The sequence below is a fragment of the Phyllobates terribilis genome, unplaced genomic scaffold (genome assembly GCF_046119375.1).
Source record: "Phyllobates terribilis strain yellow unplaced genomic scaffold, ASM4611937v1 Scaffold_11__3_contigs__length_659146591, whole genome shotgun sequence".
NCBI classification, from domain to species: domain Eukaryota; kingdom Metazoa; phylum Chordata; class Amphibia; order Anura; family Dendrobatidae; genus Phyllobates; species Phyllobates terribilis.
The window spans coordinates 596535107-596560716 of NW_027362771.1; the positions used below are offsets into that span (position 1 = coordinate 596535107).

The 25610-nt window shown below is 45.2% G+C and overlaps 1 protein-coding gene across 1 annotated transcript in view; it reads right to left on the reverse strand.

Moving 5' to 3' along the window:
- LOC141167081 (2-acylglycerol O-acyltransferase 2-B-like) overlaps positions 1-25610 on the reverse strand; it is a 31734-nt gene that overhangs the window by 2834 nt on the left and 3290 nt on the right. Inside the window, exons 2-7 of the mRNA XM_073654421.1 lie at positions 22326-22706; positions 13396-14954; positions 10234-10412; positions 4152-4356; positions 3831-4005; positions 3551-3750 (exon numbers count right to left, since the gene is read on the reverse strand). Of these exons, the coding sequence (XP_073510522.1) occupies positions 3551-3750; positions 3831-4005; positions 4152-4356; positions 10234-10412; positions 13396-13588 (952 nt within the window). The 5' untranslated portion in view covers positions 13589-14954; positions 22326-22706. The remainder of the gene's footprint in view (positions 1-3550; positions 3751-3830; positions 4006-4151; positions 4357-10233; positions 10413-13395; positions 14955-22325; positions 22707-25610) is intronic.

Genomic DNA, 25610 nt, shown 5'->3' on the forward strand with positions numbered 1-25610 from the left:
GTGTTTACACATAGATAATAAAGTGAAAGAAGCTTTGTCTGATAGGAAATGTTATGTTTTTAAAATAGATGTCTGTCTCCAAAAGCAAATTATAAATATTGAAGTTTGTATAGATCCGATAGTGATGGAACATATAATTTCAGCTTCAGGATGAATCGGGGAAGAAGATGCATGTTTTCTCCTAACTGTAACCCCTGCCTATAAGCCCCAGATAAATAGTGACCAGATATCTGGCACCAGCCATATCATGTTTGTTCACTGGTTAATCGTAAAATCCCGATAAAAAATATGGCGGCGATCTCGGACATCTGCGATCATCATGAGTGAAGTTATCGCATAATTTGAGATTTAATAAAATCTTGAAGGGCTAAGGACATCCCACAACCCAGCCCACATGAAGTCATCACGGGGAGTGAGTGGGTTTAACTCAGGTGCCGATAAAAAAAATCAAAGCAAATTATGATCTATGTTCAATGCTGAGGAAGATATATGTCAGTGTAGGCTTGATCCCATCAACCAGACGTTTTCAATCGGATTGCTAGCTGTTGGCATAGTAAGTTTCTTTTCTTTTATCTGTTTAATTTTATGTAACTGTATATTCTGTATTGTTTTGTCCCCCTTGTAAAATATTTTCTATATTTTTTATAAACACTGCCTATCGCCCTGGATTAAATCTAAAATTTAATAGTTATGTTCCTTTTATTCTGTAACCCGTACCCCGAAGCCATACGCTACCAGAAATCAAGCGTCCAGTCTGTGTATAAAAAAACGATTAGTGGTGGCAGCTAATAATCTTTCTTGGGTTATCATCGAGTTCGCAGTGACCGTATCGGGGGTACATACATATATTCCATGCTTTAGAATCGGAGGTATATACAGTACAGACCAAAAGTTTGGACACACCTTCTCATTTAAAGATTTCTCTGTATTTTCATGACTATGAAAATTGTACATTCACACTGAAGGCATCAAAACTATGAATTAACACATGTGGAATTATATACTTAACAAAAAAGTGTGAAACAACTGAAAATATGTCTTATATTCTAGGTTCTTCACAGTAGCCACCTTTTGCTTTGATGACTGCTGATAGTCCTACTGAATAGACTGTTAGCTGCTTTTTTCTTGCCATAATACAAATTCTAAGTAAAGAAAAACGAGTGGCCATCATTACTTTAAGAAATGAAGGTCAGTCAGTCCGAAAAATTGGGCAAACTTTGAAAGTGTCCCCAAGTGCAGTTGCAAAAACCATCAAGCGCTGCAAAGAAACTGGCTCACATGAGGACCGCCCCAGGAAAGGAAGACCAAGAGTCACCTCTGCTTCTGAGGATAAGTTTATCCGAGTCACCAGCCTCAGAAATCGCAGGTTAACAGCAGCTCAGATTAGAGACCTGGTCAATGCCACACAGAGTTCTAGCAGCAGACACATCTCTACAACAGCTGTTAAGAGGAGACTTTGTGCAGCAGGCCTTCATGGTAAAATAGCTGCTAAGAAACCACTGCTAAGGACAGGCAACAAGCAGAAGAGACTTGTTTGGGCTAAAGAACACAAGGAATGGACATTAGACCAGTGGAAATCTGTGCTTTGGTCTGATGAGTCCAAATTTGAGATCTTTGGTTCCAACCATCGTGTCTTTGTGCGACGCAGAAAAGGTGAACGGATGGACACTACATGCCTGGTTCCCACCGTGAAGCATGGAGGAGGAGGTGTGATGGTGTGGGGGTGCTTTGCTGGTGACACTGTTGGGGATTTATTCAAAATTGAAGGCATACTGAACCAGCATGGCTACCACAGCATCTTGCAGCGGCATGCTATTCCATCCGGTTTGCGTTTAGTTGGACCATCATTTATTTTTCAACAGGACAATGACCCCAAACACGTCTCCAGGCTGTGTAAGGGCTATCTGACCAAGAAGGAGAGTGATGGGGGGCTACGCCAGATGACCTGGCCTCCACAGTCACCAGACCTGAACCCAATCGAGATGGTTTGGGGTGAGCTGGACCGCAGAGTGAAGGCAAAAGGGCCAACAAGTGCTAAGCATCTCTGGGAACTCCTTCAAGATTGTTGGAAGACCATTTCCGGTGACTACCTCTTGAAGCTCATCAAGAGAATGCCAAGAGTGTGCAAAGCAGTCATCAAAGCAAAAGGTGGGTACTTTGAAGAACCTAGAATATAAGACATATTTTCAGTTGTTTCACACTTTTTTGTTAAGTATATAATTCCACATGTGTTAATTCATAGTTTTGATGCCTTCAGTGTGAATGTACAATTTTCATAGTCATGAAAATACAGAAAAATCTTTAAATGAGAAGGTGTGTCCAAACTTTTGGTCTGTACTGTATACCATACGCTCACTGTTAGTTTCCCGATAACCAGCCTATTAGTGGAAACAGCCTGCGATCTTCTCATTAGTCATCGGTCAATCGCATAATTGTACAGAAGATAGGGGGCAGCAGAGATCTGTTTGTTCCAAAGATAACAGCAGGTGGGTTGAGAGACAACCACCCTGGCTGTGATCTTTGACAAATAGGTGGTAGCGGTGGGATTCTGCGTGATCTCTCCAGTGTTATCTTTGAAACACAGAGCAACAACTCTCATAAGATCCATGTTAGGAGGGCAGGCGGAGATTGCAAGCCGGCCAGGTCCTTATAATAAAAAACACAACTTCTGTAAAAGTACAACTCCCAGCTTGGCTTCATGAATAACCAGAGGATAGTGGGACAATGGTTCTATGAGCAAGATATGTAAAAATGTGCTGCCATAAGGGCCTTCAGATAAATACTGTGAGGCCATATGTGCCTATACACTCTGCAGACTGGACCCAAAAATAAATCCAAACACCCAAACGGACCCTAAAATTGGTCAGACCACAGACCAAGCCCCAAAATCAATTCCGACCCCAAGAACAGAACCCATAATTTACCATGAAGTCTGGGCTCTGAATTCAATTTTAGGGTTTGTTTGGGGTCTGAACTTATTTAAGCGTCTGTAGACTCTTTTTTTTCTGGTTGGGGTCTACACAGTGTATTGGACACATATGGCAGAACAGTATTTATCTCATGAGGCACATATGGCATTACATATGGCATAACGGTATTTCACTGGAACACATAACGGAACAGTATACCTGGTGCATTTTATTGTTGGAGCCCATATTGCGGAACAGTATTTATTTATGGGGTATCTATAGTAGCATAGCATTTGCCTGGGGCACATAGTGGATCAATATTTCTGGGGCACATATGGCAGCACAGTAGTTATCTCTCGGAATATGTAGTTATACGGTATTTTTTAGGGCATATATGGCAGCATAGTACTTATATCTGCGGCTCAGTATAATTCGGGGGCACATATGGTGGCACATTCATTTCTGGGTACACGTGCCAGTGAGACAATTAAAGAGTCCCAAAAATACCATGCTGACAGTTTCCCGAACAACATACTTTGGATCTCTGAGGTTCTAGAGCAGTGATGGGTTCTGGTTCCCAGGACAAGATCTCATTGATAACTGGGCCTTTTCCGGTAAGGAGATGTAAAGGTGCCGCTTACCCACTGTATAGACCGGTCTCCTGTGGGGAAGTAGCCCCAAGCTGTACTGAAACACCCCTCGCCCATGGAACAGGGGTATCGCAAGTCCCATAATTTTTTGCAGCTTTTCCTGGGTGCTTCGCAACAGAGACCCCCGAGGATTGCTGACCTGATAGTAGAGATTGTTCTCTCCGAAAGATAAAACCGGAACCAGGTGAGCCCTGTATAAAAAAAAAAATGAGGGATATGAGTACCCAAAGCACAAGGACGCCCCTGTGGGGTAATGACCGCGGTATCTCACCCATGGGTCAAGGCAAGCTTAATGAAGCCGGTTCTCTTCAGGATTTGTAGGGTCAGTTCTCCAGGTTTCGCATCTAGAGCTTCAGGAGGACCCCCAACTGCTATGACCAGAGCTTGCCCACCACTCTTCTTAGAGAGGAGGTAAGAGGCGCTTCTCTTGTCAGAGGACACGAGACCTAAAAAGTTGATGAGATGTAGAAAAACAACCTCAAAATACAGTGAAGAGAGAGAAAGGTATGGAGGAGATGAGATGGACGGGGATGGGAGGCAGATATGGGATGAGGTGATTGGGGGCTGCGGATGACTGCCATTCTCTACTTACTCCCACTCATGATATACTCCCGAAAAAACGGCACCCTGAACCAGGCTGGCAGCATGAGGAGATGTGGAGTGAGACCCGGGAACAGACTGGAGAATCCCGTTCCCTCAGTGCAAAAATTTCCAAAAGCTCCAACCACAAGAACCCCATGAGGGTGGAATCCAAAGATATAATTGTGACCAGGGTCGAGAGGGGCCGTCCGGACCAGCTGTAAGACAGTCCGCAGAGAGGGAAGTCAGACAAATGCTAGTTATTCCTTGTATATGAAGTATTATCAGCATTTCACATGTCCGAGCAGCAGTCTGTGCTCCAGAGCAGCTCTTCCTACAGAAACTGGTGACATTTGTAATGCTATTGAGGTTGTGTTTTGTCACATGGTCACTAAATGCTCATACATGTGACTACAGGGGCCACCCTGATATCTCCACCATAAGGTACAGTGGCATGTAAAATTTTAGGCACCCCTGGTCAAAATTAGTGTTATTATGAACAGTTAAGCAAGTTGAAGATGACATGATTTCTAAATGGCCTAAAGTTAAAGACGACACATTTCCTTTGTGTTTAGGCAAAAAATATATATATATATTTGTCACTCACAGCGTAGGAAAGACAAAGTGTGACACGAAGGGATGAGGGGAAGGGAGCCCAGACACTAGGGAAAGGGGGAAGTGGAGACCTCCTAGGCTGATCTACAATCACCCTATCTACCCCTACCGTCCCTATATTGGTTCCTCACCAATTGCCGCACAAGAACCTATCCCTGTATTTCCTTAGCACTTGACCCTAGATAGGGAAGGGAAGGGGATGAGCCCTAGTCGATCCACACTGATAACTGAAGACAGCAAGGGGAGACAGACACGGGGGAAGTAGCTTAGCTTGAGTCGACTTCAGAGAGATGGCACACATGTCCTCTTAGCACCAGAGAGGAAGTAAGAACTGCACTTGCTCCAAGCCGTCACAAGGGGTCATGTGAATATCACTGGCGCCTCTCTATTACAGACTGAAAGTATTTAAACACCCAGACCAGGGTGTTAATTAGCAAGAGGAAGGTAGCCGCTGGGTGCTAGAGTGAGACAAATTTAAGAAAGGTGTCTGGAATGCCAAACGAAGAGATCTCCTGCAACCAACTGCAGGGCGACTGTCTGTCACATCTGACACACCCGTAACAATATTGTCATTTTTTACATTTTAAAACTGACAAAAAAGAAAAATGGGCCAATGCAAAAGTTTGGACACCTTTGGAGATTTGTGTGCTCAGGTAAGCAGGAGAAGGCTATAAGAAGGTAACAAAGCATTTTCAAGTTGCCCTTTCCTCCGTTTGAAATGTAATTAAGATATGACAGTTACCAGGAACAGTGGAGGTCAAGATAAGGTCTGGAATACCAAGCAACATTTCAGTGAAAGCTGCTTGTAGGATTGCTAGAGAGGCAAATCAGAACTCCTGCTTGACTGCAAAAGACCTTCAGAAAGATTTAGCAGACTGCGGAGTTGTGGTACATTGTTCTACTGTTCAGAGACACTTGCACAAATATGCCCTTCATGGAAGAGTCATCAGAACAAACCTCTCCTGCGTCCTCACCATAAAATTCAGCAACAGAAGTATGCAAAAGAACATCTAAACAAGCCTGGTTCATTTTGGAAACAAGTCCTGTGGACCAATGAGGTTAAAATAGAAGTATTTGGCCACAATGATCAAAGATATGTGTGGAGAACAAAGGGCACAGAATTTCAGGAAAAGAACATCTCCCCAACCATTAAGCATGGTGGTGGATCAATCATGCTTTGGGGTTGTGTTACAGCCAATGGCAAGGGGAACATTTCACGGGTAGAGGAAAGAATGGATTCAATGAAATTTCAACAAATTCTTGATGCAAACATAACACCATCTGTAAAAAAATGAAAATGAAAAGAGGATGGCTTCTACAAATGGATAATGATCCTAAGCACACATCAAAATCCACAATAGACGACATCAAAAGGCACAAGCTGAAGGTTTTACAATGGCCCTCACAGTCCTCTGATCTGAACATCATTGAAAATCTGTGGCTAGACCTCAAAAGTAGCAGAGCATGCAAGACGGCCCAGGAATCTCACAGAACTGGAAGAATTCTCCAAGGAAGAATCGATGAAAATCCCTCAAACAGGAATTGAAAGTTTCTTGTCTGGCTACAAAAAGCGTTTACAAGCTGTGATACTGTCAAAAGGGGGCACTACTAGGTACTGACCATGCAGCGTGCACAAACTTTTGCATTGACCCATTTTCCTTTTTGTAATTTTTAAAATGTAAAAAATGACTATAAAATATATATATATATATCTACTATATAATTGTCTTATCCTGTCTGTCTGTCTGTCCAGGAAATCCCGCGTCGCTCATTGGTCCGGCAGCGGCCAATCAGCGCCGCGGGATTTCAGAAAAAAGATGGCGGACTTAGCGGGTCATCTGCGGGACGGAGCTCAGCGGCGTTGCAGCCGGGAGATGAGCGCCGCGAGGCGCTCATCTCCCAGCCGGTACCAGCAGAAGGACCCCGTCCGCTGGAACCATCTGCGGGACGGAGATGCAGCTGGGAGATGAGCGGCGCGAGGCGCTCATGTCCCGGCCGGCAGCAGCGGAAGGACCGCCGGCGTCGCTGACATCCATGCGGAAGGGAGGACCGGGGAGCGGCGCTGCCTGTGCGGATACTTCCGCTGCGAGAACCCGGGACATGAGTGGGCGCTCGCAGCAGAAGTATCCCGACCTGCAGCGCCGCTCCACGGTCTTCCCTTCACACACTAGCCGCTGATGTCCCCACAGTATCCGCATGGTGTTACAAAGATCCGAACATTTGTGTTAAAAATCGCTGACTGGTCGCTGGCGGTGCCCGCGACCAATCACCGATTTGGGCGCCAAATTTAAATATCGGCCGCGACCAATCACCGATCTTGGCTCCACATTTAAACAACGCTGTACTGATTGGTCGTGGCCGCTATTTAAATGTGACGCCCAAATCGCGGTCGCGACTAATCAGCGATTAGGGAGCAGTGAATATTCATTCTCCTTAATAGCGGCACACAGTGTATCCGAGTGTGGCTCCTGCTGCCGGGCGATCACGTGTGCCCGCTATTAAAGGGCATGAATATTCACCCCCTCCCCACGCTCATGCGAGTGGAGAGGGGTGAATATTCATGCCCTTTAATAGCGGGCACACGCGATCTCCCGGCAGCAGCAGGAGTCGCGCTGCGGCTACACTGTGTGCTGCTATTAAGGAGCATGAAGTCACTGCTCCCCGCGCACACAGTCCCAGTGACTTTTCCAGCAGCTTATCTCACCTTGTGAGCTGCACATGGCAGTGACGTCATATGCAGCTCACATGACGAGATCAGTCCGGGCAGACAGGACGCAGCGCTGGAGGAGAGAGAAGGAAGGTGAGTAGGAGTGTTATTTTTTTTATGTGCAGCGTGATGGGGATTAGGGCGACCATACATACCAGGATAAGGATGAGGGGTGTCATGCATACCAGGATGGAGGGGTACCATGCATACCAGGATGGAGGGGTACCATGCATACCAGGATGGAGGGGTACCATGTATACCAGGATGGGGGCCACGTATAATAGGAAGGGGGGCATATATTCCAGGATAGGGGATATTAACGGAATTGGGGGACATTACCTCTATACCAGTGTCAGCAGCAGACCCCCTCCCGCATAACAGTGCATCGTAACCACATTTTTTGCTTACATTTTTTTTCTATTTTCGACCTCTAAAATCTAGGTGAGGCTTATAGTCCGAAAAATGCGGTATATAGTGTATGTGTGTGTGTGTGTGTGTGTGTGTGTGTGTGTGTGTGTGTGTGTGTGTGTGTGTATATATATATATATATATATATATATATATATATATATATATATATATATATATATATGTATATATATTTTATATATAATTTTTTTTTTTTGCCTAAAATACAAAAGGAAATGTGTCATCTGTAACTTTAGGCCTTTTAGAGATCATTTCATCTTCAGCTTGCTTAATTGATCAAAATAACAGTAATTTTGACCATTATCTATCTATTATCTATCTATTTTCTATTATCTATCATCTATTATCTAGTATCTATCTATCATCTATCTATCATCTATCTATCATCTATCTATCATCTATCTATTATCTATTATCTATCTATCTATTATCTATTTTCTATTATCTATCTATCTATTATCTATTTATCATCTATCTATTATCTATCTACACTCCCTGACAGAAGTTATGTCACTTATCCATGTTATGTATATAAAAGCTTATAACCTGACGCTAAATTCATCCATTGGTTTTATAAATTACTCTTTTGAAAGCTGAAACCCTCCCAAATTTGGTTTAGGTTAAGAAAATAAATTGTCATCAATGCTGAAATATTGATCATTTAATGAACACAGAATGGTCAGATTTTTGGCAAGACAAAAGTTTTGTCGCCCACAGAAAGTAATGTGATATTCAAACAAATAATTATGTTAAAATGCAAATATATGTTGCATAACTTTGGTGAATGAAGTTGTGGTGCTATTAGAGCCATATTTAATATTTTGTGTGACTTCCATGAGCTTGAAGGACGGCATCCATGCGGTTCAACAATGATTCATACAATTTATTAATGAAGTCATCAGGAATAGCAGAGAATGGCGTCTTACATGCCTCCCAGAGGTCATCTAGATTCTTTGGTTTTGTCTTCCAAGCTTCCTCTTTCATCCTACCCCAAACCTGCTCAATGATGTTCATGTCTGGTGACTGGGCTGGCCAGTCCTTGAGCACCGGGATCTTTTTTGCCTGGAGGAACTTTGTTGTAGAGATGGATGGATGAGATGGAGCACCATCCTGCTGGAATGTAAGAGGTCGCTAATACTTCTTGATATTTTAGGCTATTGATATTGCCTTCCACCTTGCAAATGTTTTGCACACCCCTATACTGAATGTAACCCCAGACCATGATCTTTCCACCACCAAATGTAAGTGTTTTCTGGGTGTATTTTGGATCCATACGGGCTCCAGTAGGTCTCCTGCAGTATTTGCGGCGGCTGTGGTGTAATTCTACTGAAGATTCATCAGAGAAATCCACCTTCTGCCACTTTTCCAGCGTCCATCTGTTCAGCAGGCTGTGGGACTTTGCAAATGCCACACGGTTTTTTATTTGCCTTTTGTTTAGTGTTGGCTTCTGGGCACTGATTCGACCATGGAGGCCATTTCGAGACAGAATCCTACAAACTGTTCTAGTTGACACAGGGACTTGAGGTGACCAGGCCTGTTGGAGCTCTGCTGCAGTGGAAGAGGGGCTTGCTTTGGATTTTCTAACCAACAAACGTTCCTCCTGAGCAGTTGTCTTGCGGGGTCTGCCGGACCTGGGCTTGTTAAACACATCTCCACTCTCTTCAAATCTTTTTTTAATTCTTTGTACTTGGCTCTGAATCACATTAAAGGTGCCAGCCACCTCTGCAGTGGATCTGGTCTTCAGCCTCTTGATAATCAAGGCTTTGGTCTCGGGGTGGATTTTTGGCATGTTGCAGTTAAAGTGAAGGTCTGGGGTGCTGGGTTTCTTTTTATACACACACCCACTAGTTAACCGATCCTTTACTGAGCACTGGTGAGGATGTAAACTAGGATTGGGTGCATTATATGACCAGACGACAAAACTTTTGTCTTGCCAAAATCTGACCATTCTGTGTTCAGTAAATGATCAATATTTCAGCATTGATGCCAATTTATTTTCTTAACCTAAACCAAATTTGGGAGGGTTTCAGCTTTCAAAAGAGTAATTTATAAAACCAATGGATGAATTTAACGTCAGGTTATAAGCTTTTATTTACATTACATGGATAAGCGACATAACTTCTGTCAGGGAGTGTATTATCTATTATCTATCATCGATTTATCTATTATCTATCTATTATCTATCTATCTGTTATCTATCTATTATCTATCTATCTATCTATTATCTATCTATCTATCTGTTATCTATCTATTATCTATCTATCTATCTATTATCTATCATTGACTGCTACCCAGACACCATGGAATAATATCCGCAGATCTATGTCGCTTTGTTCCTACTCACTTTGATAGGGAAGTAATTGGCAAAATACTTCCACACAGTCCAGCTCCGCACCCACTCGGACCTCCGGCCACCGGTGGATGGGGTGTCCCAGTCTATGTACAGCCATGCAGAGTAGAGGACGGCCAGGGCCCAGTATTGGGAGCAGACCAGGAGGACATAGAGGACCAGACAGCACTGCGCTGCAAGCAGGAGAGAAGACATAAGAGGCACTCACCGCATCCACAATACTTATACAGTGTAAAGGAGAACCCCCCAGGGCCCCATTATTGAACTGCACATGACTGGAGGAGAGCACCTGCTGCAGATCGTGGGAATGGTACTTTACCAGCACTCCATGTGGGCAGGAGGGGTACTGCAAGCAAAAAGAGAGATCTCAGAAGGGTGAGAGAGAGATGAGGAGGACTGATGAAAACAGGATGAAAAAGAAAGAGAAGAAAAATAGTGACGAGAGAGAAAAAATGATGGCAGAAACTGAGAGATGTGGGAAAGAAATGTGAGAAAGAAAACTGAGGACGAGAGAGAAAGAGAGACCGATGGTAATGAGAGAGAAAGTGAGAGATGAGCGAGAGAGAAAGTGAGAGATGAGCGAGACAGACAAGAGAAGGATGAACGAGAGAAATTGTAGAGGATAGGATGAGACGGAGAAAGATGGAAGAAAGAGAGAGAAGTGAGGACAAGACACAGTGAGACTGATGGAGGGATAGAAGAGAGACACAAAGTAGAGAGATAGAAAGAGAGGGATTGGATAGAGATGAGAGCAAGGAACGAAAGCAAGGAAAAAGAAGAAAAAGGGAAACAATTGAGAGATTGAAAGTGAGATAGAAAGAAAAGAGTGAGACAGAGAAAGATGGTGCAGAGGTGAAGAAAAGAGAGTAAGAGGGATAGAGATCTCATACCTTTCCAACCACACATTTAGCGTCTCCCACTCCCACACTACCTCCTCATCCCATCCTCTCTCTGTTGGAGTCCTTCAAGGCTCTGTCCTTCAAACCGCACATCCAAGCTCTCACCACCTCCTGTCGCCTCCAGCTCAAATATTTTTCCAGAATCCGTCCTTTCCTCAACCCTCAATCTACTAAACTGCTCTTGCATGCCCTCATCATCTCCCGCCTCGACTACTGCAACATCCTCCTCTGTGGCCTTCCTGCTAACACCCTCTTCAGTCCATCCTTAACTCTGCTGTGCGACTTGTTCATCTCTCGCCTTGCTACTCCTCTGCTCCCCCCTCTGCAAATCCCTTCACTGGCTCCCATTCCCCCAGCGTATCCAGTTCAAACTACTAACACTGACCTACAAAGCCATCCATAACCTTTCTCCTCCGTACATCTCTGAACTAATCTCCCGATATATTCCCTCACGTAACCTCCGGTCCTCCCAAGATCTCCTTCTCTCCTCCACACTTTTTCGTTCCTCACCCAATCGCCTTCAAGACTTCTTCAGAATATCCCCCATCCTATGGAATTCTGTGCCTCAACACGTCTGATTATCTGCCACATTCGGATCCTTCAGACACAACATGAAAACCCATCTCTTCAAGAACGCTACAGCCTGCCATGACCCCACTGCCTCCTCACCTCAAAACCACTGGAGCTGCTGCCTCACCAACACCAGACCGGCGCCTCACCACCAGAGCTCTGCAACCCCCCAACCCACTGTCTCCTTCTCCACCATCCTGTAGAATGTAAGCCCACAAGGGCAGGGTCCTCCTCCCTCTGTACCAGTCTATCATTGTTAGTTCATTTACTGTACTGATATCTGTATTTTGTATGTAACCCCTCCTCATGTACAGCAGCATGGAATCAATGGCGCTATATAAATATATAATAATAATAATAATAGAGAGGAGAGAAAGAGAGGGATAGAGATGAGAAAGAGAAAAAGAGGGATAGAAGAGAGGCAAAGAGATGAAAGAGAAGAGAGGGATAGAGATGAGAGAGGGATAGAGATGAGAGAGGGATAGAGATGAGAGAGGGATAGAGATGAGAGAGGGATAGAGATGAGAGAGAAAGAGAGGGATAGAGATGAGAGGGATAGAGATGAGAGAGAAAGACAGGGATAGAGATGAGAGAGAAAGAGGGATAGAGATGAGAGAGATAGAGAGGGATAGAGAGGAGAGGGATAGAGAGGAGAGAGATAGAGAGTGAGAGAGATAGAGAAGAGAGAGAAAGAGAGGGATAGAGAAGAGAGAGAAGACAGGGATAGAGATGAGAGAGGGATAGAGATGAGAGAGAAGACAGGGATAGAGATGAGAGAGAAGACAGGGATAGAGATGAGAGAGGGATAAAGATGAGAGAGGGATAGAGATGAGAGAGGGATAGAGATGAGAGAGGGATAGAGATGAGAGATTGATAGAGATGAGAGAGGGATAGAGATGAGAGAGGGATAGAGATGAGAGAGGGATAGAGATGAGAGAGGGATAGAGATGAGAGAGAAAGAGAGGGATAGAGATGAGAGGGATAGAGATGAGAGGGATAGAGATGAGAGAGAAAGACAGGGATAGAGATGAGAGAGAAAGAGGGATAGAGATGAGAGAGATAGAGAGGGATAGAGAGGAGAGAGATAGAGAGTGAGAGAGATAGAGAAGAGAGAGAAAGAGAGGGATAGAGAAGACAGAGAAGACAGGGATAGAGATGAGAGAGAAGAGAGGGATAGAGATGAGAGAGGGATAAAGATGAGAGGAAAGAGAAGAGAGTGATCGAGATGAGAAAGAGAAAAAAGGATGGCAATGAGAAAGAGAGGTATAGAGAAAAGCGAGAGAGAGGGATAGAGGAGAGGAAAATTGATGTGAGAGAGATATGAAAGAGAAAGAGAGGGATAGAGATGAGAGAGTAAGAAAGATGAAAGAGAGAAGAGAGCGTCCGCTGTGGTCGGTGGCGCTGTCATTGAGGCTGTCTATAGCCGCAGTATGTCTGGTGTTATAGGAGGATGGGCTGTCCTGATGACCAGGTTGGGCCTTGTGTCACTATCGTACCTATAGTACCTATCAGCTCTCTAAATGGACGTTAGATAGTTTTGGAACCACAATGCATTGCTCTCTTACCAGCGTGCGCCCATCAGTGCAGACTCTCCTCAGATCCGAATGGAGAATTGTGAATGCAGCTCTGGATGTGACTAGAGCACAATACAGGGATGAGCAGAGGAGCAGTATAATGGAGAACTCACCCAGAGCCAGGAAGGAGAAGGTCCACTGCAGCACCGCCGCCGTTTGCAGCCTCCTGTCCAGGGGAACATGCAGAGGAGCAAACTGGATCCACATGGTGACGAGGCCACAGGAGGCAACCAGGGAGGTGGCAGAGAGGACGAGCAGTCTCATCCCGCCAGTATATAGCTGTGCACCACTCCCCGGGGGCCCCATCTGAGACACAAGGGCCAAAGGCAGCAAGGTCACCTCCTGCGACAGCACCGCCGCCTTGGCTGCAGCCACCAGTCAGGGTTTGAGAAATGATTGGCACAAGATATAAAGAAGGACATAAGGCAGAGCCAACGGAGGGATAAGTGCAGACAGAAAGTATGTAAGAGATTGCACAGCCTCACAAGGAAGAAAGTGGCAGAAAAGGTCATGAAATAATGTGTACAGGAAAATTCTCCTAATCCGGACCTCTCAATCCAGCATGGAACCATACAGGGTGGATGTGGCAAAATTCCCAACAAAATGAGTGCTAATTCCGCAAATTAAAATTTACAGCCCTCGCCCCATCCACAACCCATTTTCCACCCCACTTTTTGCCTAAAAATTAAAACTTTCCAGAGGTGATAACCAAGAAGCTTTGGTGGCTCGAAGGAGAGTTGCTGCTTTCCTTTTTTCAGGAGCCGCCCGGATGGTGCAGGGGACGCGGGAAGTATGTATTGTATGTGGGACTCACCAATAATATGGTGTGTGAGGGTAGAGAGCCACCTTTTTTTAAAAAACTTTAACTAGTACTTAGAAACCATCAGCAAGCAGGATAGCTGCTGGCTGTTCTGCATTTTCTTAGTATGTGTCGTTGCTTGGACATGAAGTCCTATAATGGCCATGGGTTCGAAAGGCCCATTAATACCCAGTAGAAGTAATTGGTATCTAGTAGAAATGAGCAAAACAATTAAATGCAAATTAAATTTGGTTGAATTTTTGGGAATCCGATCAATTTGCACAAATCGCCTAAAATGGCCTCCATTTTACAGATTGCAGAAGATTGCATCTGCGAGAAAAGGCCCACTTGAGGTCGTGTGCAGCTGGAAGAGCTCCCCTGTAAAGCCTCACAGCCATTACATCACATGGTATGGCATAGCCAATCAGGAGGGACTATGAAAGCCTGTATAAAAGCTGAAGCAGGGAATGCAGCAGCCGGTTTAATGGTATTATGATGTTCCTATGTTAATGGCCTGAACAGTCCAAACATTGACATAAGTTATACTAAAATCTGTCAGCAGCACTGGCCTTCTTGCTTATGGTTTCTATAGACCATTTTTTTACAACGTCAAAGTAAAAACGTCAACAAAGAAAACAGTAATGGAAAATGGGAATGAAAAAAAAAATAGAAAAACCGAGTAACGGTGGAGGTTTTCTTTTTTTTTTTTTAGTACAACCCAAATTTCACATAAATCCAGCTGCCCCCAAATATACATGTGACAAAAAAACACAAAGGTGGGAAAGAGAATGAGACAGATGGGGGCAGGGAGTGATGTTACAGTGGGGTCCAGTGATGGAAAAGTAGAATTCTCCAGGTGAGATGATAAGGATCCTAAAATGCAAGATCAGTAATTAAGATCTACATGATACAGTATATTACATGCTTCTATACACAGTCACGGGTGATGTTGGTTATTATTGGGGTGGGGGGGGGGGTGGTAAACTGTAAATAGAACACCCCTATCTTCTTTTCTCACTTTTTCTCCCAGTGATCCACAGGATCAAAGAACCGTTTCCAGACTTTGAAGAAGCAGCTCTCTCTCCCCTCTCGCAGCAAGCACTCTCAGAGAAAGCTGAATCACAATTGCATAATTCTGTCCTGCCAATCCTCTTCTATTTTTTTTTTTCACAATTTACAAGGGGCGTAGGGGGAGCCCCTCAAAAAGTTGGTGTTGCTACTTCAATCCCATCATGTCTTAGGAGGAAGCCCACGTATCCATGTATCCTCCTCAACATTATAGGAACTTTCTCTAATGCCAAGATGGATGGTGAACGTGGATTTATTAATACCAGAATTTTTTTATATTCTTTTGTGTTTTGCACTCTACATGTCTTTTTTTTTTTTTGCATAATTCAGCCTCAGAGAGGCATCTCTCATCATGCCACCCGAGGTCAGGTCAACAGGAAAGGCTTGTGCCAGCCTAATACATTCAATCAGCCGTGACTGGCATGTAGCCTAGTACCCTGCATTGTGTGTGATGGGTGCATATGAGAAGAGGATGGCATATAGGCATACACAAACACATACCTGGCTAAACCCAAGCCCCGTTGTGGATTTTGGAGGATATGTCCGGAAAAACAACCAGTATCAGGAAATGTTTAACCAGTTAGGGTCATCTTTTTCAAGAGATCTGCTACCAAAGTATCAAATATGTCAATGTGTAGTATCTGTTTCTGCAGTCAGGAGGTAACTATTCTGGAGATATCTATTGTGGATCACTAATGGCTATTGGAGGTTCAATGCTCCCACTAATTCCGGGTTTGACCAGAAGTTGCAATGCTTGATTCCATTCATCAGTGATCGAGAGTGAACACCACCAGCGGTAATATCTCAGGAAGTGACTACTCTGAACCATCAATGAAAAGTTGGCACCCACTGGAGGTCCAGTGCTCCCACTAGACCCTGCCATAGCCAGTAGATGATCCATTCATCGATGATCCAGAGTAGTCATGAACAGAATGATTTTTCTGAAGGTCATTATTCTAGATCACCAATGAGAGGTTGGCATCCACTAGAGGACCACTGCTCCCAATATACCCTGGTATGGCCAGTAGATGTTCCATTCATTGATGATCCAGTGTAGTCACCACCAGCATGATTTTTACAGAGGTCACCACTCTGGATCACCAATGAAAAATTAGCAGCTGTAATGCACACGCCCAAGCTGAGCAGCGTGTGCGTGTGATTCCACTGGACCGTGCCGGAGAGTGAATGCCTGGAGGGGCGTAACTAGGTATTCACCCAATCCGACCAGGGTCGCACGACGGCATACGACGCCAGTGCACCAAGGAGGAACCGAGCAGAGGGACCAGGTGCTACTCCAGGACAGACCCCGGACACGGCTGTTGACCCACACAGGGGAATACAGGAACAGACAGGTTAGGCTGGCACACAGACTGGTGGGTATAGGCAGGCACGACTGGTATGCAGGCAGGCGGGTATGCAGGCAGGGGGGTACAGGCAAGCACGGCTAGAGTGCAGACAGGAAGGCACTAGCAGGTAGGAACACAGGCGGGATAGGACCCAGTACACACTGGGACTCTGGAACAGAACCACAGATGTGGCGGACAAACACAGCAGAGTGAGGCCGCCCAGAGAGGTGAGCGAGAGCAGGGCAGGACGAGACCGCCTGGAGCGGTGAGCGAGAGCAGAGCAGGACGAGATCGCCCGGAGCGGTGAGCGAGAGCAGAGCAGGACGAGACCGCCCGGAGTGGTGAGCGAGAGCAGAGCAGGACGAGACCGCCCGGAGCGGTGAGCGAGAGCAGAGCAGGACGAGACCGCCCGGAGCGGTGAGCGAGAGCAGAGCAGGACGAGACCGCCCGGAGCGGTGAGCGAGAGCAGAGCAGGACGAGACCGCCCGGAGCGGTGGGCGAGAGCAGAGCAGGACGAGACCGCCCGGAGCGGTGGGCGAGAGCAGAGCAGGACGAGACCGCCCGGAGCGGTGGGCGAGAGCAGAGCAGGACGAGACCGCCCGGAGCGGTGAGCGAGAGCAGAGCAGGACGAGACCGCCCGGAGCGGTGAGCAAGAGCAGAGCAGGACGAGACCGCCCGGAGCGGTGAGCAAGAGCAGAGCAGGACGAGACCGCCTGGAGCGGTGAGTAAGAGCAGAGCAGGACGAGACCGCCTGGAGCGGTGAGCAAGAGCAGAGCAGGACGAGACCGCCTGGAGCGGTGAGCAAGAGCAGAGCAGGACGAGGCCGCCTGGAGCGGTGAGCAAGAGCTGAGCAGGACGAGGCTGCCTGGAGCGGTGAGCGAGAGCGGAGCAGGACGAGGCCGCCTGGAGCGGTGAGCGAGAGCGGAGCAGGACGAGGCCGCCTGGAGCGGTGAGCGAGAGCAGAGCAGGACGAAGCCGCCTGGAGCGGTGAGCGAGAGCGGAGCAGGACGAGGCCGCCTGGAGCGGTGAGCGAGAGCGGAGCAGGACGAGGCCGCCTGGAGCGGTGAGCGAGAGCGGAGCAGGACGAAGCCGCCTGGAGCGGTGAGCGAGAGCAGAGCAGGACGAGGCCGCCTGGAGCGGTGAGCGAGAGCGGAGCAGGACGAGGCCGCCTGGAGCGGTGAGCGAGAGCGGAGCAGGACGAAGCCGCCTGGAGCGGTGAGCGAGAGCAGAGCAGGACGAGGCCGCCTGGAGCGGTGAGCGAGAGCAGAGCAGGACGAGGCCGCCTGGAGCGGTGAGCGAGAGCAGAGCAGGACGAAGCCGCCTGGAGCGGTGAGCGAGAGCAGAGCAGGACGAAGCCGCCTGGAGCGGTGAGCGAGAGCAGAGCAAGACGAGGCCGCCTGGAGCGGTGAGCGAGAGCAGAGCAGGACGAGGCCGCCTGGAGCGGTGAGCGAGAGCAGAGCAGGACGAAGCCGCCTGGAGCGGTGAGCGAGAGCAGAGCAGGACGAAGCCGCCTGGAGCGGTGAGCGAGAGCAGAGCAAGACGAGGCCACCTGGAGCGGTGAGCGAGAGCAGAGCAGGACGAGACCGCCTGGAGCGGTGAGCGAGAGCAGAGCAGGACGAGACCGCCAGGAGCGGTGAGCGAGAGCAGAGCAGGACAAGACCGCCAGGAGCGGTGAGCGAGAGCAGAGCAGGACGAGGCCGCCAGGAGCGGTGAGCAAGAACAGAGCAGGACGAGGCCGCCTGGAGCGGTGAGCAAGAGCAGAGCAGGACGAGGCCGCCTGGAGCGGTGAGCAAGAGCAGAGCAGGACGAGGCCGCCTGGAGCGGTGAGCAAAGGGTCAGAGCTGAGCGAGACTGCCGGAGCAGTGAGCAAGGAGTCAGAGCGGAGCAAGGCTGCCGGAGCAGCGAGCAAAAGGGTCAGAGTGGAGCAAGGCTGCCGGAGCAGTGAGCAAAAGGGTCAGAGCGGAGCAAGGCTGCCGGAGCAGTGAGCCAGGCAGAGCAGGCTAGAACCGCCAGAGCGGTGAGCAAGGCAGAGCAGGGGGGACAGGGCTCAGTTCACACGGAACAGACAAGAAGGGAAAGGCAGAGCCAGATACCCACAGGGTACTTGCAGTGAAGTAGCGAGTGGACCACAAACTCACAAACGGGAGTACAGAGACAACAAGCAGGAGTTAGGTACGAGTTCAGACTCTGCAGAAAAAGGAAAGGAACGGACATAGAGAAAAAACAGGTAAAAGATAGGAGAGAGTTCAGACTGGAACTGAGTGTAAGGAGGAGACCGACACTGCAGCGGGATACAGGAGCGGGTCTGTGAATACGGCCCCCAGAGAGGCGGGACGAACAGGCAAGGAGCGTGTTCAGACAGGACAGACAAGATACAGGAGCGGGTCTAGGTAATCGGCCCCTAGAAGGCGGGAGGAACAGGCTAGGAGCGTGTTCAGACAGGCCTGGAAATACAGCCTCCAGGATAGGCAGACAAGAGAACACAGAACGGGACCTGGCACCTTCAGAGTGAAAGCACACACTGAATGAAACACAATGCTCAGGCAGGGATTGATTGGGGCAGCTGGGTTAAATACCAGGTGACAGACAGCAATAGGCTGAGGACGCACAAGGGGTGTGACCCACAGCAGGTACAAAAAGCAGGAAGTGATCGGGCGCCGCCCTTAAGCAGCAGAAACAGAAGCAAACAGACAGCATGGAGGGAAGCCAGGCTAGCAGACTGGACTGGAGATCAAGTGCGCGCTCTTGCACAGTGGGAGATGGACCACTATGCAAGGACGCCGCCAGGTATGTTACAGCAGCCATTGAAGGTCCAGTGCTCCCAATAGTCCCAGGCAGAGTTGGCATTACAGGAAGACAAACTGCATAAGTGCCCAGGATCCCCATCCCCAACGGGGCCCCCTTCAAGGTGCTATAATTCTGCAGGGTTAGTAGGCCAGTTAGTCCCTTGGCTGCCAATCTCAACAAACAGAAACTGCACTGATAATGGTTGTCCTTTATTATTAGTACCATTCCTAAGGTTAAAAGGGTAGAAGGATCTTTTGTGACATCATGGTCAAATAACCAAAGGACTTTAATCCTGTAAAGTGTGGAGGAACTGAAGAGGAGGAGAGACGGGTGATGCCTCTACACTGACCCTGTGTATATACCATAGATTGTATACATCATGTATGTGTATTTAGTGTAAATTGTGTGTATATAGTATAGATTGTGCGCATATAGTGTAAATTATGAATATATAGTTTAAATTGTGTGTGTATATAGTGTCGATTGTGTTTATAGTGTAGATTGTTTATAGGTAGCATATATATTCTGTGTATATAGTACAGATTGTATATAGTGTAAATTGTGTGTATAGTATATACTGTATATAGTGCCAATTGTTTGTTTAAAGTGTACATTTTGTATAGTGTAAATTGTGTGATTATTGTGGAAATTATGGCCATATACTTTAGGTTGTGTATTGTGTAAATCAAATTATCTGCATGTAGTGTAAATGGTGTATTCATAGTATTGACTGTATGTGGTGTAAACTGTATATATACGGTGTATATATATATGCTGCCTATATATATATATATATATATATATATATATATATATATACACTGCTCAAAAAATAAAGGGAACACTTAAACAACAGAATTTAAGTCCAAGTAAATCAAACTTCTGTGAAATCAAACTGTCCACTTAGGAAGCAACACTGATTGACAATCAATTTCACATGCTGTTGTGCAAATGGAATAGACAATAGATGGAAATTATTGGCAATTATCAAGACACCCTCAATAAAGGAGCAGTTCTGCAGGTGGGGACCACAGACCACATCTCAGTATCAATGCTTTCACGCTGATGTTTTGGTCACTTTTGAATGTTGGTTGTGCTTTCACACCCGTGGTAGCATGAGACGGACTCTACAACCCACAGAAGTTGCTCAGGTAGTGCAGCTCATCCAGGATGGCACATCAATGCGAGCTGTGGCAAGAAGGTTTGCTGTGTCTGTCAGCGTAGTGTCCAGAGGCTGGAGGCGCTACCAGGAGACAGGCCAGTACACCAGGAGACATGGAGGGGGCCGTAGGAGCAGGACCGCTACCTCCGCCTTTGTGCAAGGAGGAACAGGAGGAGCACTGCCAGAGCCCTGCAAAATGACCTCCAGCAGGCCACAAATGTGCATGTGTCTGCACAAACGGTTAGAAACCGACTCCATGAGGGTGGTATGAGGGCCCGACGTCCACAGATGGGGGTTGTGCTCACAGCCCAACACCGTGCAGGACGCTTGGCATTTGCCACAGAACACCAGGATTGGCAAAGTCCCCACTGGCGCCCTGTGCTCTTCACAGATGAAAGTCCGTTTCCAAACCCATTGCCGTGGGTGACTGCACCACTGTTTCTCTCTGAGGTGCATCAGAAGCTTTGCCTTCTTGGGCTGTGTTCAGGTCACACAGGCCAGTATTGCAGAGCCTCCTACTACTACAGCTTGCAAACACAAAACTGACACACCCAAACCTCTGCTGCAGGTTTTTAAATGAAAACCGTGGACATGAGCCACATGCAAGACCCGGGCTGAAGAGAGTGAACCGCCCCACTGCCATCCTGTAGTTCACTCCAAAAATAAAAGCCCATGCCGGGTTTTCTTAAATCCGACTTGGTCAAATAGCTTGAACAAGTCCAAACTTACTTTTATTTTGCACTGCAACCACAGCTGTGTCTGTGATTGCAATGCACTCCAGTGGGTTCAATAGTTCTCTATGCGCATCCTAGGGGATACATACCGACCCTCGCATATAATTCCCCTCACTGGCTCACAATGCCTATATTTTTCTCACTTCACTTCACCAACTTAGACTATTTAGTGCTGATGCATCACACACAAAGTGGATTACAAAAATATTTAAACACGAGTTGTAATGTAACAAAATAGGTAAAAAGCCAAGGGGGCAAATAGATTCGCTAGCCACTTTATATATATATATATATATATATATTCGGCAGGTGTGAAAGTAATGATGCAAAGTAAGAATGCTTTCAAAAATAGAAGTGTTAATAGTTTAATATCATATTTTATGAGGTGGGTGTAATGTGTTTGTGTTAGTGATTGTTCTTTCCCCATCAATATTTGTCTGCCAGTGTGAACAGTACTGTAAAAGCCCAACGATCAACATTGCATAATGTCGATCGGCGCTCAATGAATGGCCTGAAATTGGCTGTTTAAATGAACTCTGAATGGTTGTGTTTGATGGCGAAACACCTTAACTTTAAGGAAGCTTTTAGTTGGACATTGAAGAGGTAGCAGTTTTGGGTTGTTTGAAGACCACACAAGGGTTCAGGGTTGGTGATAGTGATGGAGTTTGGAAGATACTGGAGAAGCAGGAGTCCCCAATCTATGACTTTCACATGAACAGAAGTTGGCTCTTGAAATTAGGACTTTAACCTCTGAACTACCCTAAACCATCAGGGATGTAACCAAAAAGCGTCTTCATTGCTTTAGCTCACACAATCTGACTCCATTGTTAGTGGTTTGAGTTTGGTTAAAAAAAAAGAAAACATTTTGGAGGCTCCCACCTATGATGTCCATATGCCTAAAGTGGGCAAATGAACTAAAGTTGTAGTTCTGAGACAACTATTTCAACCCTTCCACTACCCTAGACGACCAGCAAAGTAACTATGAACTTCTCTAAGACCTTAGATCACAAGGGATGTCACCATTACCATGCTCACCGTTGATGGTGGTGATGAGCTATGGAAGGAACTAGAGAAGATGATAAACCATGTTGGAAGATCATATGAGATGTCCTCCTTGACAAAGTACAAACGCTAGATTGACACCCACCTGTGATGGGACTTGTCGCCACATTGACCAGAGTCCCGTTACCCCTCCTGCTGGTTATAGGAAGAGGACTATGGATCATCACCCCACAGATGTAAAGGGCGCTGTCCTCGGGAGTCACATAATCAATAGTCAGGAGGCTACTTCCTGATAAATCAGTTTTGAGGGACACCCGAGGGTCACCCAGATGTGTTATGATGTTCTCGTTGGTCCCCTCTGTATTCATAAACTCATAGATGTTGACATCCTTCCAAGACCACAAGAAGGAGGCCGCAGATGGAGGAGACACAGGATGGATAAAAGAGCATCGAAGAACAACCGGCTCTCCTTCATACACATGGACAGATTCTGGCCACTGAAAGACCATCCAGGATGACACCGATCCTGAGAGAAGATGATCAACTGTGAATGAAAAAGCTTGTAAATCTGCATATCTATCGAGCACAGGTCATATCACAATTTACAAGATAATACAGAAGCTGCCCAGGTCATACCAGCTGTACATGTATAATTATATACAGAAGATGCCCAGGTTATACCAGCTGTACATGTATAATTATATACAGGAGATGCCAAGGTTATACCAGCTGTACATATATAATTATATACAGGAGCTGCCCAGGTTATACCAGCTGTACATGTATAATTATATACAGAAGATGCCCAGGTTATACCAGCTGTACATATATAATTATATACAGGAGATGCCCAGGTTAAACCAGCTGTACGTATATAATTATATACAGGAGATACCCAGGTTATACCAGCTGTACATATATAATTATATACAAGAGACACCCAGGTTATACCAGCTGTACATATATAATTATATACAGGAGATGCCCAGGTTATATCAGCTGTACATATATAATTATATACAGAAGATGCCCAGGTTATACCAGCTGTAAATATATAATTATATACAGGAGATGCCCAGGTTATACCAGCTGTACATATATAATTATATACAGGAGATGCCCAGGTTATACCGGCCGTACATATATAATTATATACTGGAGATGCCCAGGTTATACCAGCTGTACATATATAATTATATACAGAAGATGCCCATGTTATACCAGCTGTACATATATAATTATATACAGGAGATACCCAGGTTATACCAGCTGTACATATATAATTATATACAGAAGATACCCAGGTTATACCAGCTGTACATATATAATTAAATACAGGAGATGCCCAGGTTATACCGTCTGTACATATATAATTATATACAGAATATACCAGGCTATACCAGCTGTTCATATATAATTATATACAGAATATACCCAGGTTATACCAGCTGTACATATATAATTATATACAGAATATACCCAGGTTATACCAGCTGTACATATATAATTATATACAAAAGATACCCAGGTTATACCAGCTGTACATATATAATTAATTATTTACAGGAGATGCCCAGGTTATACCAGCTGTCCATATATAATTATATACAGGAGATGCACAGGTTATACCAGCTGTAGATATATAATTATATACAAGAGATACCCAGGTTATACCAGCTGTACATATATAATTAATTATATACAGGAGATGCCCAGGTTATACCAGCTGTACATATATAATTATGCACAGGAGCTGCCCAGGTTATACCAGCTGTACATATATATTTATATACAGAAAATACCCAGGTTACACCAGCTGAATATATATAATTATATACAGGAGCTGCCCAGGTTATACCAGCTGTACATATATAATTATATACAGGAGATGCCCAGGTCTTACCAGCTGTACATATATAATTATATACAGGAGATGCCCAGGTTTTTCCAGCTGTACATATATAATTATATACAGGAGATGCCCAGGTTATACCAGCTGTACATATAGAATTATATACAGGAGATGCCCAGGTTTTACCAGCTGTACATATAGAATTATATACAGGAGATGCCCAGGTTTTACCAGCTGTACATATAGAATTATATACAGGAGATGCTCAGGTTATACCAGCCGTACATATATAATTATATACTGGAGATGCCCAGGTTATACCAGCTGTACATATATAATTATATACAGAAGATGCCCATGTTATACCAGCTGTACATATATAATTATATACAGGAGATACGCAGGTTATACCAGCTGTACATATATAATTATATACAGAAGATACCCAGGTTATACCAGCTGTACATATATAATTATATACAGGAGATGCCCAGGTTATACCGGCCGTACATATATAATAATTATATACTGAAGATGCCCAGGTTATACCAGCTGTACATATATAATTATATACAGAAGATGCCCATGTTATACCAGCTGTACATATATAATTATATACAGGAGATACCCAGGTTATACCAGCTGTACATATATAATTATATACAGAATATACCAGGCTATACCAGCTGTACATATATAATTATATACAGAAGATACCCAGGTTATACCAGCTGTACATATATAATTATATACAGGAGATGCTCATGCTATACAAGCTGTACATATATAATTATATACAGAAGATATCCAGGTTATACCAGCTGTACATATATAATTATATACAGAAGATACCCAGGTTATACCAGCTGTACATATATAATTAAATACAGGAGATGCCCAGGTTATACCGGCTGTACATATATAATTATATACAGAATATACCAGGCTATACCAGCTGTACATATATAATTATATACAGAATATAATCAGGTTATACCAGCTGTACATATATAATTATATACAGAATATACCCAGGTTATACCAGCTGTGCATATATAATTATATACAAAAGATACCCAGGTTATACCGGCTGTACATATATAATTAATTATTTACAGGAGATGCCCAGGTTATACCAGCTGTCCATATATAATTATATACAGGAGATGCACAGGTTATGCCAGATGTAGATATATAATTATATACAGGAGATACCCAGGTTATATCAGCTGTACATATATAATTATGCACAGGAGCTGCCCAGGTTATACCAGCTGTACATATATATTTATATACAGAAGATACCTAGGTTACACCAGCTGTATATATATAATTATATACAGGAGCTGCCCCGGTTATACCAGCTGTACGTATATAATTATATACAGGAGATGCCCAGGTTATACCAGCTGTACATATATAATTATACACAGGAGATGCCCAGGTTATACCAGCTGTACATATATAATTATATACAGGAGATACCCAGGTTATACCAGCTGTACATATACAATTATACACAGGAGCTGCAAAGGTTATACCAGCTGTACATATATAATTATACACAGGAGCTGTCCA